Source organism: Heloderma suspectum, chromosome 3 (genome assembly GCF_057233095.1).
Source record: "Heloderma suspectum isolate Gila_16-S chromosome 3, 16-S_ref, whole genome shotgun sequence".
NCBI lineage: Eukaryota > Metazoa > Chordata > Lepidosauria > Squamata > Helodermatidae > Heloderma > Heloderma suspectum.
Window position 1 is genome coordinate 13,163,282 of NC_139460.1, and position 16,781 is coordinate 13,180,062.

At 44.5% G+C, this 16,781-nt stretch overlaps 1 protein-coding gene across 1 annotated transcript in view; it reads right to left on the bottom strand.

The window, feature by feature from the left end:
• Nucleotides 1–16,599, bottom strand: part of PRCP (prolylcarboxypeptidase) — a 41,758-nt gene extending 25,159 nt beyond the window's left edge. The window contains exon 1 of the mRNA XM_084842530.1: nt 16,207–16,599. Coding sequence (XP_084698656.1) covers nt 16,207–16,380 — 174 coding nt within the window. The 5' untranslated portion in view covers nt 16,381–16,599. The remainder of the gene's footprint in view (nt 1–16,206) is intronic.
• Nucleotides 16,600–16,781: the final 182 nt, after the last annotated feature.

Sequence of the window (16,781 nt, forward strand, 5' to 3'; positions counted from 1 at the left end):
GCCCCCCTCCTACCAGAGAAGGGAGAGGGGAGTCTGCTCCATTAGGAGCTGACACTTCAAGGCAGGCCTTTTTCCTCAAAGGAGCTCGGCTTTGCTCAGCCCTCACCTTACCCTTTGGGAAACGCAAGTGAAGCTGGCTCAGTCGGCAGACGGTACTGGGTGAGACTGACAAATAGAAAGCCACTTTCTTCCAGAACAGACTGCGTTCCAGATGACACCTGCAAGTTTCACAATATGTGTTTTGTGGTAATATTTTGCTGCTTAACGGCCCCGCTCCTTTGATGCAGTCATGTAGACCTCATGTCATGCAGCCAACTGAAAATGATACCCAGAAGAGGGGAAATGGCTGATAGGAACTCGCCTTCCTTGTCAATTAAATTCTCCAGGGATCTGTCCACAATACATGCCTATTTTTAACTAGCCTTATGAAATACCAATTCTTTCCCTCCTAAAGTTTTGATTACTTAGGATGCCCTTAAATGACAGTTTGATACAGGCTTCCTTTTGTTTGGAATCATACTTGGGTTTTAATTACAAACGCAGCCATCCTTACACGCAGATGTTGCCTGGAGATTGCTCCCACATGGCTTAGTCATTCATGAACCACATCCCTAGATACTTCTAGTTCAATTTCCATGTATGGTTCATGGTGCTTTGGAGCAGCACCCACAAAGAGGTCTCCTCTACTCCTAAGGAGTTTGCAACCCAAGGCCAGATTCTTAAGAGCTACTAAGACTGAACATTGAACATGGATCAGACCAAGGGTCCACCTAGTTCAGCCAACCAGCTGTCAACAGGAAACCCACAAGCAGGACATGAATGCAATAGCACCCTAGCAACCGGTGTACACAGGCATAATGCAGGCATAATGCCTCTCATACCGGAGGTAGCATATAGCCATCAGGACAAGTAGCCATTGATAGCCTTCTCCTCCAGGAATTTGTCCAATCCCCTTTTAAAGCCATCCAAGTTGGTGGTCATCACTACATCTTATGGAAGTGAATTTCATAATTTAATTATGTGCTGTGTGAGGTAGTACTTTTTTTTTTATCTATCCTGAATCTCCCACAAATCAGCTTCATGGGATGACCCTGGGTTCTAGTCTTTTGAGAGATGGAGAAAAATGTTTCCCTATCCACATTCTCCACACCATGCATACTTTTGTACATCTCTATCAAGTCTCCCCTCACTCAATGTTTTTCCAAGCTAAACAATCCCAGCTGTTGTAACCTACACTCACAGGGGAGGTGCTCCAGCCCCTCGATCATTTTAGTTGCCCTTTTCTGCACTTTTTCCAGCTCTACAGTATCTTTTTTTAGGTGCGGTGACTAAAACTGTACACAGTATTCTACGTGTGGTAGCACCACAGATTTGTTTAAGGGTAGTAGGATATTGGCAGTTCTGTTCTCAATGCCTTTCCTAATTATGCCTAACATGGAGTTTGCCTTTTTATACAGCAGCCACACACTGGGTTGACTTTTTATCAAGCTGTCCACCACATCCCCAAGATCTGTTTTTTGGTCAGTCACTGACACTGCTAGCTCAGATCCCATCCCATTTTTTTGCCCCAGCATGCATCACTTTACACAAACATGTCCAAACATGATAATGTCCATCTGAACCTAAGGGTGTTTGTAGCTATTTTTCATCCAAAGTTTTTTTGCCTTCCAACTCAAGCTTCTTATGGTTCAATTTTCATGGAAGAATACAGAGACACAGTCAAGCTGAGACGATAGGCCAGAAGCTTACAAGCAAAGGTGGATTTTTCTTCAGAACAAGGTGTCTAAGTGGGCCTTCTCATGGAGCACTGTAAATTACCATTCTAAACCAACCATAATGATATCCTGAAAGACTTGGGCTTTCACCTGATTGGCATTACAGCTTCTCTATGCAACAGGTGATCAAAGATACAGCATCAAGTCATTTGTGTCTCTTCAGACAAGATAGCTGACCTTCCTTCAAGAAGGGTTTAAAAGACCAAACCAGGAGCGTCCCATAATTGCTGATTCTGTGTGCCCAACTCATGAATAGCCAAAGATTTTTGCATGTGTGTTGTGGCACTGCATTAACTGAAAAAGTTTCCTCTCTGAAAAACTCAGCTATAACAGTTGATTTTGCCAAATCACTGGGGCCTGCAGCATTCAATCATGCCATCCTTGTATCTAACATAGCAGGATGTTACAGATCCTGGTCTACATGGGCCTGTGTGATTTTTGACTTTCTTTGAAGAGACTCCTATACCTGTTGATGGTTTTTAGCAAATACTGAAGCATAACTGTCTCCATTAGCAGCCATTCTACCTGCCTGCATTCAGAGAGAGAGCTGTTAGATATTACAAACCCAGAAGCCATTGATACCATCTGCCTTGAGTAGCAGTAGCAATAGCAGCAAGTGGTATCAGAACATATGGTGGACTGGGCAGAGGACTCTGAAGAACATCTGCCCCACAGGACCTCTGCCTTTGACAGGAAGCAGAGCCATGACAGTTGGACATCAGTCCAGGTTCACTTGATACCATCAAAAGCACCTGGTATTCTGGACAAATCGCTTCAAGAGGTGGGTGGTTTCTCTTGCCTTAGAAATTCTCCCAGAGCAGAACAATATTCAGAAGGCATCTTCTCTAATGCCTGGATATGTATTATGATGACCTCTCATTGCAATGGTAATATATAGAGAGCGAACTTTATTATTGTGGACTGTGCTAAACCACTAGGATTAAAGCAGCAGTATATAAATACTGTAATAAAGTGTAACTGCCAGACACATAAGTGTAGGCTCACTTTGGCAACTGTTATATGTTACCCAAGCTGCATGGAAACAACTTACCCATGAGCAGCTCCAACTAGGCTAGGGCAATGTTTAAGTGACCCCCAATATGCTTGAGGGGATAATTACAGGACTTCAAACCAAAGAATCTGCTCCTCACAGGAAGAGGGTGCCAGTTTGGCCAAATCTTTTAAATATTACACGAGCTCCACAGGGGCTGCTCACAGATAAAAAGCTCCAGTAACAAAGTGTCACAATTTAGGAAAAGAATAGTGCTCCTTCTCTACATTAGTTTAGATCAGGGGTAGGCAACCTGGTGACCTCCAGATGTTTTGGACTACAATTCCCATCAGCCCCAGCCGACACTGGATAATGGTCAGGTATTATATTAATTGTCGCTCAAAACTTCTAGAGGGCAACAGGTTGCCTACTCCTGGTTTATGCTATATGTAGTAGAAAAGCAGTATTTATTCAGCACTGTTAATAGCTGCTTACAAACTTTACGCTTTGTCTGCAAATTTTCTGGCACTTGACTCTTGTTATGTCTTACATCAGCTAAACAGTCCTGGAACAGCTAGCATTTTTGTCGCTTGAAGTAACACCATGTATGCAGAACATAAGTTTAAAGTCCAGAGCACTGCTAACTGAAAGACTGTGGCTATATAGGCTATACTCCATAAGCATTTTGTTGTTCCAAATTGCACCTTCTGATAAGAATTCCTTGCAACAAAGGGCTTCTTTGAGAGCCATCTGTATTGGGAATACCGCACCACAGGACTCTTGCCATTGTAGCCCAGACAAACAGCCACATCTGGGGAAAATAAGAATTTCTTCCAGATGAACAGGCAGGTATGGAAAGTGGATTAAAAACTCATTTTTAAAATGAGTTTTGGTTTAAATTAGATTTGATTTTTTAAAAGCAGTAAATATCAGTTTTCTATTAAAAATAAGTTGGTTAATATCAAAGAATCTGAACAGCATGTTCGCTCTACACATACTCTCTAAACTGAATCAATGCCTCCAACAGATATACTGAGTTAAAATAGGGTTTTCCTATGTAAAAGAATCAATATGATAATTTTTCAAATATTATTATAGTTAACTACAAAAACAGTCATTTCATTTTCACCCTTTGAAAAAAATGGTTCTAGTCTGCAGAATAATGATCAGACCTTAATTTGACCTATTAGTCACAGGCATTTTTTGTTTGCTACTTTGCCTAAACACAGCACCACCCATACAAAATCAGAGTGAAGCAACACTGGAAAGAAGAAAAGACTGCCCAATGTACCGGTTCCTATATCCCCACACTTAACCTCACAAACTATTGTGGCTACTGATTGTAAGCCAGACCCTATGTGGGAATATATTGAAGACATTTCCTCTGTAAGTAAACAAGGACAGCCTGAAAAATGTATATAGTGAGACAGAAGTGACATGCCTGGTTGTTAAGAATGAAACAGTGTTAAGTCAGAGGTTCCCAAACTGTGGTCTGTAAGCCATGGGTGATCTGCAAGCTCCATTCAAATCAGTGGCCAAAAGGTTGCTTAACGGTCAAGCGTATCTGTAATTGATCTTGCACTTGGATTTATTTTTATTTTGTTCTGGTGACAGAGAGGTCATTTTGACCAGAGCTGGATTACCAAACAGGCTAACAAAGACCTGGCCTAGGGCCCATGATTTTCATAATGTGGCACTGGTGCAGTCTACTCATTCTTCCCCAAGGATTTACCAGTTGACTTCACAGAACTTTGCTCACAAAAAGGAGGCACATCCATCTCATTAGAAAGGCAAGCCTATAGTTATTAAAATACAAGTTATGCATTTTGATTTGTAGAAGCAAAAAAGTTGACTAAGAGAGCAATCCTATGGCCCCTAGACATTGTCTGAGGGGATACAGGATACTAGGGATTCCTCCTCCAAAGACGGAGACAGTGCTCTGATCTTGGAAGGGGGAGTCTAAGATCTGCCCCCTCTCTCCTCCTCCACCCCCTTGCAGCTGGCACAGAAAAAACAGCTGCCCTCCAAAGTCGTAAAAGTGACTTTGGAGAGGGGGAAAAAGGGGGCATTTCAGTGGGTAAGGAGGGGAGGAGACCAGAGATGCCAGCATATGACCTATCAGGAGGCCTCTCCAGCCTCCTTCCTTTTTGAAGCGCTGTCGCTAGACAGGCAACAAAGCCTGTCCAGTGAAAAATGCTGGGCAGGAGGACAAAGATAATTTCTGCCGCTCTTCCCACCCTGCATTGGGTGATCGGAGGCTTCCAATCATTGAGGGTGCAATCGACAGGATGGCGCCCTAAGGGCACAATCCTATGCATGTTTAGACTGAAATAAGTCCTACAAGTCCCAGCACTCCCAGCCAGCATGGGTGATCCTAAGTGATCTACCCAGAGCTTCAATAATTTTCAATTGGCCAGCAGGAAAAAGTTTGACAACAGCTGGGGTAATACTCGTTTTAGTTGTAAATTAACATGGCTTAGTGGTCAAATCTGCACCATTGTTTAGAAAATACGTGAAGAACAGATGGGAAACTTGGTTTAAATCAGTTATTTAAATTTTCTTGATCTGAAATCACCCTATAGGTAAGCTTTATAAACGTGAGGCAAATATTTGTTCTTTTAAGCCATGAGTTACTAACAGAAACATGTGTGGGCAGGCAGCTAATATAAGCTGGTAGAATAGCAAGCTTGAAGAAGAGGTTCAACTATCATCTCCTGTGGCCTGAATAGAGACAAAAGGTTGTTGTTTTTATCAGGGTACATGTGTTAATTAGCTCACCAATGCAAAGATGTCTGTGTTATCACCCAACAACTGCTTTGTGAATAGCAGCTGTTAAGTTGCACTTAACTGCATTTCAAGTCCCTCTGATCTCTTTGCTGACAATTCCACATACATCTTACCCCCACGCCCAGTGTGTGTGTATGCGCATATATATATATATATATATACACACACACATACACACACACACACACACACGTACGTATACACATGGAACTTGGGATAATCATGCAGCCGATGAATTAGCCTGTAATCTACAGCTTATGCCATAATAAATCTGTTAGTCTTCAGGTGCCACAACTTTTTTTTTATTGCAACAGACTAACATGGTTCTTAGTCTCTAACCATGAGTAATTATTTCAGTAGAGCCACTAACAGCACTCCAACAACTTCTTCTGCAAATCAGAAGGAACCTTCAAGAATGCTAAGAAACAATCCAGAGCACTCCACTCCCCTTAGACGGCAGGCAGGTATTCTAGAAGCAGATTCATGGGCAGTTCCAGCTGGGCTGAGAATGGATGTCTGCAATTCTATGCTTGGGTGTGGTAGTGAACCCGCATATCATGCATTACCTTAGCCACACCTTTCCATTGTTATGACAGATTTGGGGTGCTAGGGCAGCTGATGTAACCATGATACTCCATCATTAACAACTGTGCAAGTATCATAAATATAGTTGGGATAGCCTCATGTGTACCACAGAGGAATTTTGGGAGGAAGAAGAGGGGAACACAAATATGGTGGAACAGTAGCAAACAGCCTACAACTATGGAAAACTGAAATCAATGTCGAGTAATGCCACTGAGAAAGGTGGAAGGGATCTAGCCCAGTCTAGCTTTCTGAAGAGGAAGGAAAGTCTACGGAGTGGTGGGGCTGTGTTTACTGTATTAAGTACTGCCATGAAGGAAAAAGCTGCAAATTGATGCAGGAAGCTCTTGGTTTCCACACATCCTTAAAAGAGTCGTGCCTGCAGTGTGACCTGCAGATAAGTGCATAAAAATAAAGTTTCACTGAGAAAATGCAAGCAACTACTTCCGCATCTTCCAAGCTGCTCAAGGGCTATTGTTTCACTCCCAGCTTCTTTTGTCACTCACTTCATCCTTGTGATGGAAGCTCCGGCCGAAGAGGACTCAAGTGAGTAACGCAGGTCAGCCACATCTTAAAATAAGCAGTTGTCTGTCAGACGTAGCCAGGGAACATCCCACTATAGCACCCATGGTATGTAGGTGCTGGTGACGAGTGACTGCCAGGCAAGGGGAGAGTTTTGTTTCTTTCACTCTTCCGGGCTTAGCTGTACAATCAAAAAGCATTTTTCCAAGGCTCCTCAATTAGGTTTACTCAAGGGAAGCAGCAACAGCATGCCAAAGGCATTCATTCACTGTACTGCCAAGGAGGGGGGAGAGCCTGTCAAACTGATCCTAGAAGCTTCACAGTTCACAGCACTGCCTCTTTTATTTATTACATTTATACCTTGATTTTCAGCCGATTCCCAAAGTCACTAACAGTAAAAAAAAAAAAAAAAACAAAGTCCAGCAGATAATACCCAACAGCAGTAATTAAAATTGAGAGCAAAAAGCAAGTACACAGAGAAGAACTGAAAGCAGCAGACCACAGAACTGTCTTGTTCTCAAAGCATTGCCAAGGGCCTCCCTCCTCACCCAGGCCAGGATGGAATCAGTTCCTGATTCTGTTCTTCTCAGTGGTAGTAAAAAGGGAGAAACTGGGAAACAGCACTGTTCCAAGCCATCACCTCATCTCTCCTGGTGCTCCCACTGTCACTGCTGCCATTATTTCCCATGGACCCCAATGGGCACAGTGCCGCTGCTGCCACCCCCATTTTCCAGGGCCTAGCAGTACTGGATAGTAAGGGATGGGGTGACTGTTCCAAGCTGGGGGTGGTGGTGTCTTGTACATGCAAGCACTCCAGTTCAACTTCAAGCAGCCACAGTTATGTACAGGCACAGCCCCCTCAAATTGGAGGTCACACTGGCCCCCCGCCACTCCCCCCAAAGTACTAAACTTTGAGGAAGGGGAAGCAGGTGCACAAGACTCTCTCAGCAAAGACAGCTTCTGCAAAGGGCTCTGCCAACACACTGAGCATCTTCTTACACCAAGGACCATGAGGCTGGACTTGGTTGCTACCAAGGAGTTTGGTAGGGTGGCTCCTGTGTAGAGTGCGCCTTCTGCCATTCCGTCCTAAAGGAAAGCCTTTTGATTTGGGGAAAAGGGGAGGGGCAGCAAAAATTGCATTTGAGGGCAGGTCACTCCAAGTTCAAGGCTTTGAGTGAGCAGTATGAACACTAGAAGATCCCAATTTATTTGGGGGAAATTGCTGGGTTTGAGCACTATTGCTATCAGATCTTTGTGCCACATAAGGGAAGGCCTCCGTCATCCAAGAGGGAGAACATTACTAGGACAATGTTCTGATTTCTTTGCTTTCTGATGTTCTGATTTCTTTGCTTTCAGGTAGACTTGTTACTGAAGAGGAGGCTCTACATTAGAACTAATTACTCCTTTAGAGTTCCTTAATCTAGGTCTCCCTTATGCACCCCTCCAACTCTAGACCTTAAATTGTATCATAGATGGGAGAGGGAGGAAAATACATCTCATCTCACAAGTAACAAACACTTCCTAGTCCTGACCACAAGTGTTCAAGCAACAGCAATGCAAAGGGCATGCAGTTCTTAATGGATACAAGAGTATCTATTAAGAGTAGAGATGGATACAAGAGTCCATCCCTTTAACTCAGCAAAGTGGAGTCCCCCAACCCAACACCCTCCAGATGTTTTGGACTAGAACTCCCATCAGCCCCAGCCAGCATGTCCAATGGTAAGGGATGATGACCACTGTAGTCCAAAGCATCTGGAAGGGACCCCAGAAAAGCTGCAGAAAAGTTATGCTCCAATAACATCCAGGAAAGATTACTGCAATGTGGGGCTACCTTTGAAGACTGTCCACAAACTTTAATTGGTGTAAACCTATACTGGCAGCAGGGAACATATCTTGCTAGTTCTGCAAGTACTTCTAATTGTGCATGGAAACAGGGTGGAAGCCAGCAAGGTGCTGTTTTTAAACCAACTGGGACCAGGATACCTGGAGGACCACTGCTCCCATAGAAACCTGCCTGATTATTAAGATCCAAGGCCCTATTCAGCATGCCACCCACCTCACTTCTGAAGAAGGGGCAACAACAACAGTCTCCTCAGTTATGGACCTCAACTGAAAAACTGCCTCTCCCCGTCTATTTGCTCACAGCCTTCCCCTAATTGCTTTTGGGTAGCAGTTAAACTCTGTTACCCATGAAATCTTTTGCAACCATTTTTATTGATTCTGAACACAATTTAATGTACTGCTACTCTTGTTTTTAATCATTAACCTGATTTTATTTTTGTATAATTTTTTAACGGTGTTCAGCTACCCCCCAAAACTAAAGCCACAATATAAATACGTAATTTGAAGAGTATTTTAGGACCTACTCCAAGAGTAGGCAACCTGGCACCTTCCAGATGTTTTGGACTACAACTTCCATAATGTGACCTCTGGCCATGCTGGCTGGGGCTTATGGGAGTTGCAGTCTCAAAGATTTGGAGGTCACCAGGCTACCTACCCTGATCTACTCCAGTCACAATGGCTGTTGGGCCAAGCAGTATGCATATAACGGACCCAACACTCTTATAGTGATAGCTGGTAATGCCATTTTAGGAAAGCTTGTTTGCCATTACTGATCTTCTCTTGAATAAAGCCTGACAAAATTCGAAGGAATTTCATGGTTCCTAAGAACAGTTTGCAGACATGAAAGGCAATTTTTACTTTGCATCAACTGTTGGGTGCTGATGAGTTTTTTTTAATTGAACATTTTCTGTCTTGCATTCCAAATATGAATTGCCTACTATGGCAGAATGGCAATACTTGCAACTGCAGCATTTATTAGTATCTAGGTTTAGCCCAGATACTTTTACAGATCAGAGTCTCCATCATCATTGGAAGCACTTATGGAGACTGGTCAGGCAAAGCAACACATGATCCATGTATATAAATACTCGGTATTGGTGAATAAATATGAAATACAGGGTTTTAAGCAGGAATGGAACAGGGAATTGGACTGCCCCATTCTGCCTCACCAGTGGCTTGCCACTTTGGTGTCTACACCTATTACGCCTATGGCTCTTCGGCTGCATCTTGTTCAGCAAAAATGTTTGTTTCATGTCTATTGGACACCACAACATCTCTTTAATAAGTGACAGTCTAATTTGGCTAATTACTGGTAGTAGAATGCAGCGAATGCTTCTTTTAAATATATGTCTTGGCGATGTCCAGTAAATACTTCTTTTTGGGAGGAGGTTACTGTACGGATAAAATTTGTACTGGAATAGTCTTTAATAATCACTGATATGCCATTTAAAATTATTTACCTTCGTCATGGAAATTAATGAACTGTCAGTGTAAATGATCCTCCGTGCCCTCTTAACAGCTAAAAGACTGATATTACAAGACCGGAATAGATACACTCACCTCCTACAATGCAATGGACTGAGGACCTCATTATGTTTTCAACATTTGAACGGATGGCATATAAACACTGCCTTCAAATGGCTATTTGGATATTTGGTCCATTCTTGTTGAAACCTATATATAATAGCTAGTACATTGTATTCTCATATATATGCATTTCATATGCATTAATTGCTAGGGATATATACACATTTATGTACATATTTTTTAAAAAGCAAAGAGAACAGTTTACAACCCCTTGCACTGTAGTGTCGTGCCCTTCTGCATTCCAATTAAGGTTCCCTATGCCAGAAATGAGAGCGCCTAGGAGAACGGAAGATTGCTTTTATGCCTCTATATAATTACTCTCAGGCATGAAACCAGGAAAGCACTAATTACAAGTCCGTCCAAACAAACCGATGGCAAGCGATACTGCACATGCCTTCCTCCCTTTTACAGACAGTTGGTGGCACTTATTAAATCAGAAACTGATTTGACTTGCAACATCTCTTACCTTCCACCCTGAAGTTATTTTTACTGAGTGAGCCACCCTGAGATAAGGCATTACTACAGCTGGAGACATGCAGTATTCTAGACTTCCCCTGAAAGACTACCTGCATTTGTTTTCCACATCTTTTGTGGGCAGCATTATGAGACAGTTAAAGCCCACAGGCAGAATGTTCCTCTAGTTCACTATCATTCAAGTTAAATCCAGGTTCAGTTCCCAGTTAAAATATTAAAGCCGTGTCACATGGTCTACCATCAACTGCTTCATTTTTCCTAGGTGACTAGATGCAATGGAGAGCAGGGCACCTGGATCTCTAGCAGTTGTAAAGGGAAGGCCATTTCAGTCGAGTGTACCTTGTCAAGCAGGGTAAGAAAAGATTCTTTTAGCAAGAGATGCACAACTTTCAAGAGATGCAGAACAGTTTCCCCTCCCATCTTCTCCTAACAGCTAAAGAAAAAATTCTAGTACTTTTGGTGAAACCCTTGGCTGTAGTGTTCATGCAACCCACCCATAGGTTCGGGTCTGGATGTACCCCATTTATGAACTCCAACCTACCAGTGGCAACCAATGTTCGAGCTGGCATTAGTTCTAAACAGACATTCGTCTGGGGTGTCTGACCATCATTTGTTTTTAAGATTCTTCTGATGGAAAAGCCATGCCACCCTCCTGAAACCAGGAATGACTGTCCATAGATGACCAGCTAAACTGCTGCGCTGCCCCGAACCATCCATTGCTACCTAGCGCTTCACATCATCCCTAGAGCAACAAGCAGCCATCATAATCCCATTTCTCTCCAGCGGCTGTGTAAACCCTTCCCTTAATTGTGAGGGAAGAGGAACTATATGAAACTGGACCATGGGTTGGGATACATACCACACCTTCAATACTTATTTGCAAGGTTAATATGCTTATGTCACAAGGCAGCAATTCTCAAAGCAATCACATGCTCCCAATGCATCCATATCATCTGTGAGTGTTTCACACGTACAGTGCAGCCTTCACATCATTTTATTCATTCAATGTATAAGTTGCCCTATATACAACAGGCTCTCAGTACAACATGCATGATGAAACAAATATAATAAAACCAGTGATAGAATACATTAAAATAATGTAAAAGCAGCAATAATTTAAAATAGTTTTAAAGAGATAATTTTAACAAGAAATAGATAACAGAGCAGCTAAAACAAGGAATAAAATGCAGCTTAAAAAAAAAAAAGGCATCAAAAAAGGATCTCTAATGTACAGGTAGGAGAGCTGACATGTATGTAGCCAAAATGGCACCACCTATTCATGAGAGAGGTGTCAGCAGAGCCATAACACCTTTAGCAAAAACCTTACCCCAGTGGGGACCGAGTATGCTCAGTTGCCACAACATGCTGACTGCCTATTGGAGAGGGGAATGGAGTATCCTAAAAGAAGGCATGGCTGACTGACTGGAATACTGAACAGGACCACTCCACGCTACAACATTTTGTTGCAGGCCCCACTTGTTATCTATAGCCATGTTGCACATTAAAATTCTACACATAAGCCAGGTGACCCATGCAGTCACCACACTTAAGGTAACCTCCTCCCCAATACAAGGGGTTTTTCCCTTCAGTACAGCTATAACAGTCTGATATCATGCCACTTAATTCCCTAGCAGTGCTGTTAAGAGGGTGCTGTCACACTCATGTCCTGCTTGTGGGCTTCCCGTGGACAGCTGGATGGCCACTGTGTGAGTTCTCTGCCCTTTTTGCCCCTACAGCTGATACTGAGTGAAAAGATTCCAAATCAGACAGTGAGTCTCTTGTGCAGGATGAAACCACAGCACTTCTCACTAGAGAAATTAAACTACGTCTGTGTTGCAGATGGATACATGAAAGCTTTCCCAAACCATCTCTGAATTCAAAATTGAGCTCAGAATTAAATCCAGACTTCCTGTTTCCAAACCCCACAAAAGTGGATTGCCCTTGCTGTTTCAGATTCTGGTTTCAATTTATTTTCATTTAGTTATTTAGAATATTTGTGGATCGCACCTCCACTCAGTGTCTTTTTCTAAGGCAGCAATCCCCAAGCACACTTACAAGGCAGGGAGTAAATCTCATGGGACTTAGTGGAACTTACTTCCAAGCAGATATGCATAGTATTGCACTGTAAGATTATCAAGATGACAAATGATTTGCAAAGACTTCTGCTGAGAGACCAATACGTGTTTGCAATAGACAGAACATTTAGTCACTTTGTTGTCATATTTTTTAAAACAGCTTCCCGGGGATGGCTGGTTGGCCACTATGTGAGCAAAATGCTGCATTAGATGGACCCTTGGTCTGATCCAGCAGGGCTCTTATGTTCTTAGTGGCATACTAGTAAATTTTGAAGTGCAGGCACTCATCATGACTGTCCCCATAATCATGCCCCCAAGGAGAGTCCAAAAATTCAGGCAGGTGTGTTGATCCATACCAGTTTCCATCTGCACTGGCATCATATCATTTGGAGAGCTAATAGGTCTTAATTACCCGTTCAAGGCAAAGCCAGTACATTGTTGTTGGGAAAATCCCACCCCCCCATTACTGTGAAAATCGCAGCTAAGCTCAGAGGGAACATGGAATTCTCAGAGGGGTGGCAGATGACATCAGCATCCCTGCTAATAAAAAAAGAACCGGCACTGCATCCCTATGAGCCCTGGCTACACTATGCCACTATTTCCTAGACAACCCTAACTTACTTCTATCAGAAGACAGAATAAAAGTCGTCGCCCAACATTTATCACATTCCCCATTGTCAGCACCTCCCACAGACCCGTTAATAGAAGCCATAACTTAATGATCTGTTGTGGGAAAGGTCACTATTCCATTGCTTGTAAGGCAAATGTTGGCACACTCCATTAAGGCAGGGGTGAGCAACTTCCAGGGGTTGGAGGCCACATTGCCCCCCAGGAACTCACAGGGGAGTGCATCCCACCTCCACTGAATTTGCTGCGGTGGACAAAAAAGTGGGAATTTTGCAAGGATATGGTTACAGTTGCACCCACTGCACACCCTAGTGGTAGGCAGGATAGATTAATTAAAAACAGGGCAAGTTAAATCAAGCAAAAAGACAAACTGAAATCATTAGTTTAGACTAAATTCACCTTTGGAACACTATTGTCCAAACAATTTTGCTTATTATCTGGCTCATTTTCTACTAAATACAGGATATACAGTGTTGCTTTGTTAATTTCTGTGCCCTTGTCCTATATCACATACCTCTCCTAGCTTACCCCAATCCCCTTTATGCTTATTGCTGCGTGCATGCCTGTGGATGCATGAATGTCTAGAGTCAGTTAAGGGTCCAGAACCTGCCAGAAACTAGGGTTGGTAGTTACCAAGCAGAACAGTTTATTTTCACAAGAGAAACAGAAAATTTTGTTTGCCTTGCGTGTATACATTCACAATGTGACAACTGAACTGCCTGAGCTCCGCAACTTACTATATAAAGCACCAAAACAGGTATATGCTAGATCACCCATGCAAGTACAGTGGATGAGTCTATTGTGATACACAGGATGGCATCTCCTAGAGAAAGGGGCTAGATGACAGTACTTGTGGTAATACAGCAGTCCTTGGTCCCAGCTATCAGCTCATAATGACAGTGACTAGAGATTACATCTGAATAGTGAAGTTCTACTTAAAAATCATGGCCACTGTGCTTTTAGTGTTCAAAGTGCTTTGTACTCATTCTCAGCCATTTTTACAGGAACCCTGTAGAGCAGGCCAGTGTTACTTACGCAAAACATTTCAGTTGCCAAGTCATCTGCATCTAACTGATACAGCAGACAATCAACTAACCCTTTACAGCACAGTCCTATGCAGCCATACTCAGAGTCCCACTATGTGGCTTGCTCTCAGGCATTGCAAATAATTAATCTACAAGGCACAAAGAACTCGCAAGCAAAAGTTGACAGATGGGAAGGCAACAGACCGAGTGGAAGGGAGAGAAGAGGGTTTGCATGTCAGCAAAATGACATTAGGCTCCATTAGCAGCTGGGGATAACGAGAAAATTGAGGCAGGCTATGTTACAGATAGCTATTAGCTAGGTTATGATTCTCAAGGTTGTATTTTAACATTCTACTATATCTTTTTAATTTGTGTTTTCTGAAGTTTTGTAAGATTTTGTTTGTTAATTTTTGTAGCCTGAATTTTTGTTCCAGGAAGGCAGTATAGAAATGCCAAACTAACTTCCTGTAGTCAGCAGTTGCTTTTTTAAGAACTTATAAAGAGCCCTGCTCGATGAAACCAAAGGTCTATCTTGTCCAGCATTCTGTTCCAACTGCGGCCAGCTAGGTGCCTGAGAGAAACCCCCAAGAAGGTTACGAGTGCAACAGCACCTTCCCAGTCACGTTCCCCAACACCTGGTATACATAGGCAGACTGCCTCTATACCGCAGGTAGCATATAGCCATCAGGACGAGCAGCCATTGACATTCTCCATGGATCTGTCTAATCTCCTTTTGTTGTTGTTCAGTCGTGTCCGACTCTTGGTGACCCCATGGACCATAGCACGCCAGGCCTTCCTGTCCTGCGCTCTCTCCCGGAGCGTGCTCAAGTTCATATTCATTCCTAAACAATATTGTTCTTTACAGCATCGGATTTTCTTTTCACCACCAGACACATCCACGGCTGAGTGTCCTTTCGGCTTTGGCCCAGCCGCTTCACTCTTTCTGGCGCTACTTGGAAATTCCCTCTGCTCTTCCGCAGTAGTATATTGGACACCTTCCGACCTGAGGGGCTCATCTTCCGGCGTCATCTCTTTCAGCCTTGTGATACGTTCCATGGGGTTTTCTTAGCAAGAATACTGGAGTGGGTTGCCATTTCCTTCTCCAGTGGACCACATTTTGTCAGAACTCTCTGCCATGACCTGTCCGTCTTGGGTGGCCCTGCACGGCGTAGCTTATGGCTTCACTGAGTTACGCAAGCCCCTGCGCCACAACAAGGCAGTGCCACCCAAACTCATGACCATCACTTCATGCCACACCCGATGGCTTTTCAATAAATAAAGAACGTAGGCAGCTGCCTTATCCTGAAACAGACCCTCAGTCCATCTAGCCCAGTGTTGACAACACTGACCAGCAACAGCTCTCCAGGCTTTCAGACAGAAGATTTTCCCAGCCCTACCTGGAAATGCTGGGGGCTGAACCTGGGAACACCTGTGTGCAAAGCTGGCGCTCTACCGCGCTGAGGCGGTACAGAAGTGTTAATATATAAACAAGTAAATGCTCGAGCACTTCTGAAAAGTACTTCTCAGTCCACAGCTGGAAATAGACTCCTCCATGAGTGTGTGTGTGCGTGCGCATATATATATATATATATATATTTATTTAAGAAGAGGGGGATGGGGGAGAGAAATAGCAATTTGTGGCCATCAGTACATGCAGTGAGTTCCTAGGAACTCACTGCCACTGGATGAGGATGATAAACACTTATTTCCGGGCTGCCTTTCAGGGCAGGAGCCCTCCCAAGCTGGTGTACAATGAAACAAATCGACCACTCAGTGGAACGATAGCAACAGCGCGAAGCACAATAGAAACGGCGGCTGCGCCCATGACCATTAGCTTTCGGAGACGAGGCGGGGCAGCCGAACTGCTCCCGCGAGAGGCGGCTGGAGAGGAGCCTTCGCCTTCCTCGCCCCCGTCTTACCTTCTGGTCGATGTAGCAGGTGCGGTACACGCGGGGGCCGAGGGCGCCCTCCGGCCAGGGCGCTGCGCGGAGGCGGGAGCGAGCGAAGAAGCCGCGAGCGCCGCCAGCGGCCGCGACCAGGCTGAGGCGAAGGAGAAAAGGCGGCAGCAGCTGCCACCGCGCGCCGCGCCCCATGACGAGGCGCTCCCGCCTCAGCCGAGTGGCCGCCGCCGCCGCGCCGCGCCCCTTTTAAACCCGAGTTTCGGGAGGGCGGGGGAGGGAGGCGGGCACGAGACCGCTCCTGGCTCCGCCCGTCGCCGGGAAAGGCTGCGGGGGGGGGGGGGGAGACAGCGGCCCCGAAGGGGAGAGCGGCGGGCGGCAAGGGCGGAGCTTGCGCTAATCCCACCGCCCCCTAGAACGATTGGCCGGCGGGGCTCCGTGATTGAAAGGCGAGAGGGCCGACGGCCCCGAGGCGCCTTTCCCTCAGGGCTTTCGGTGATTGGCTAAGCGCGGCCGCCCTGCCGATGAGGCGAGCGAGTCGGAGGGCTGGGCGCGCGGCCATGGGAAACAGCGAGGCGCTCCGATTGGCCTAGGGA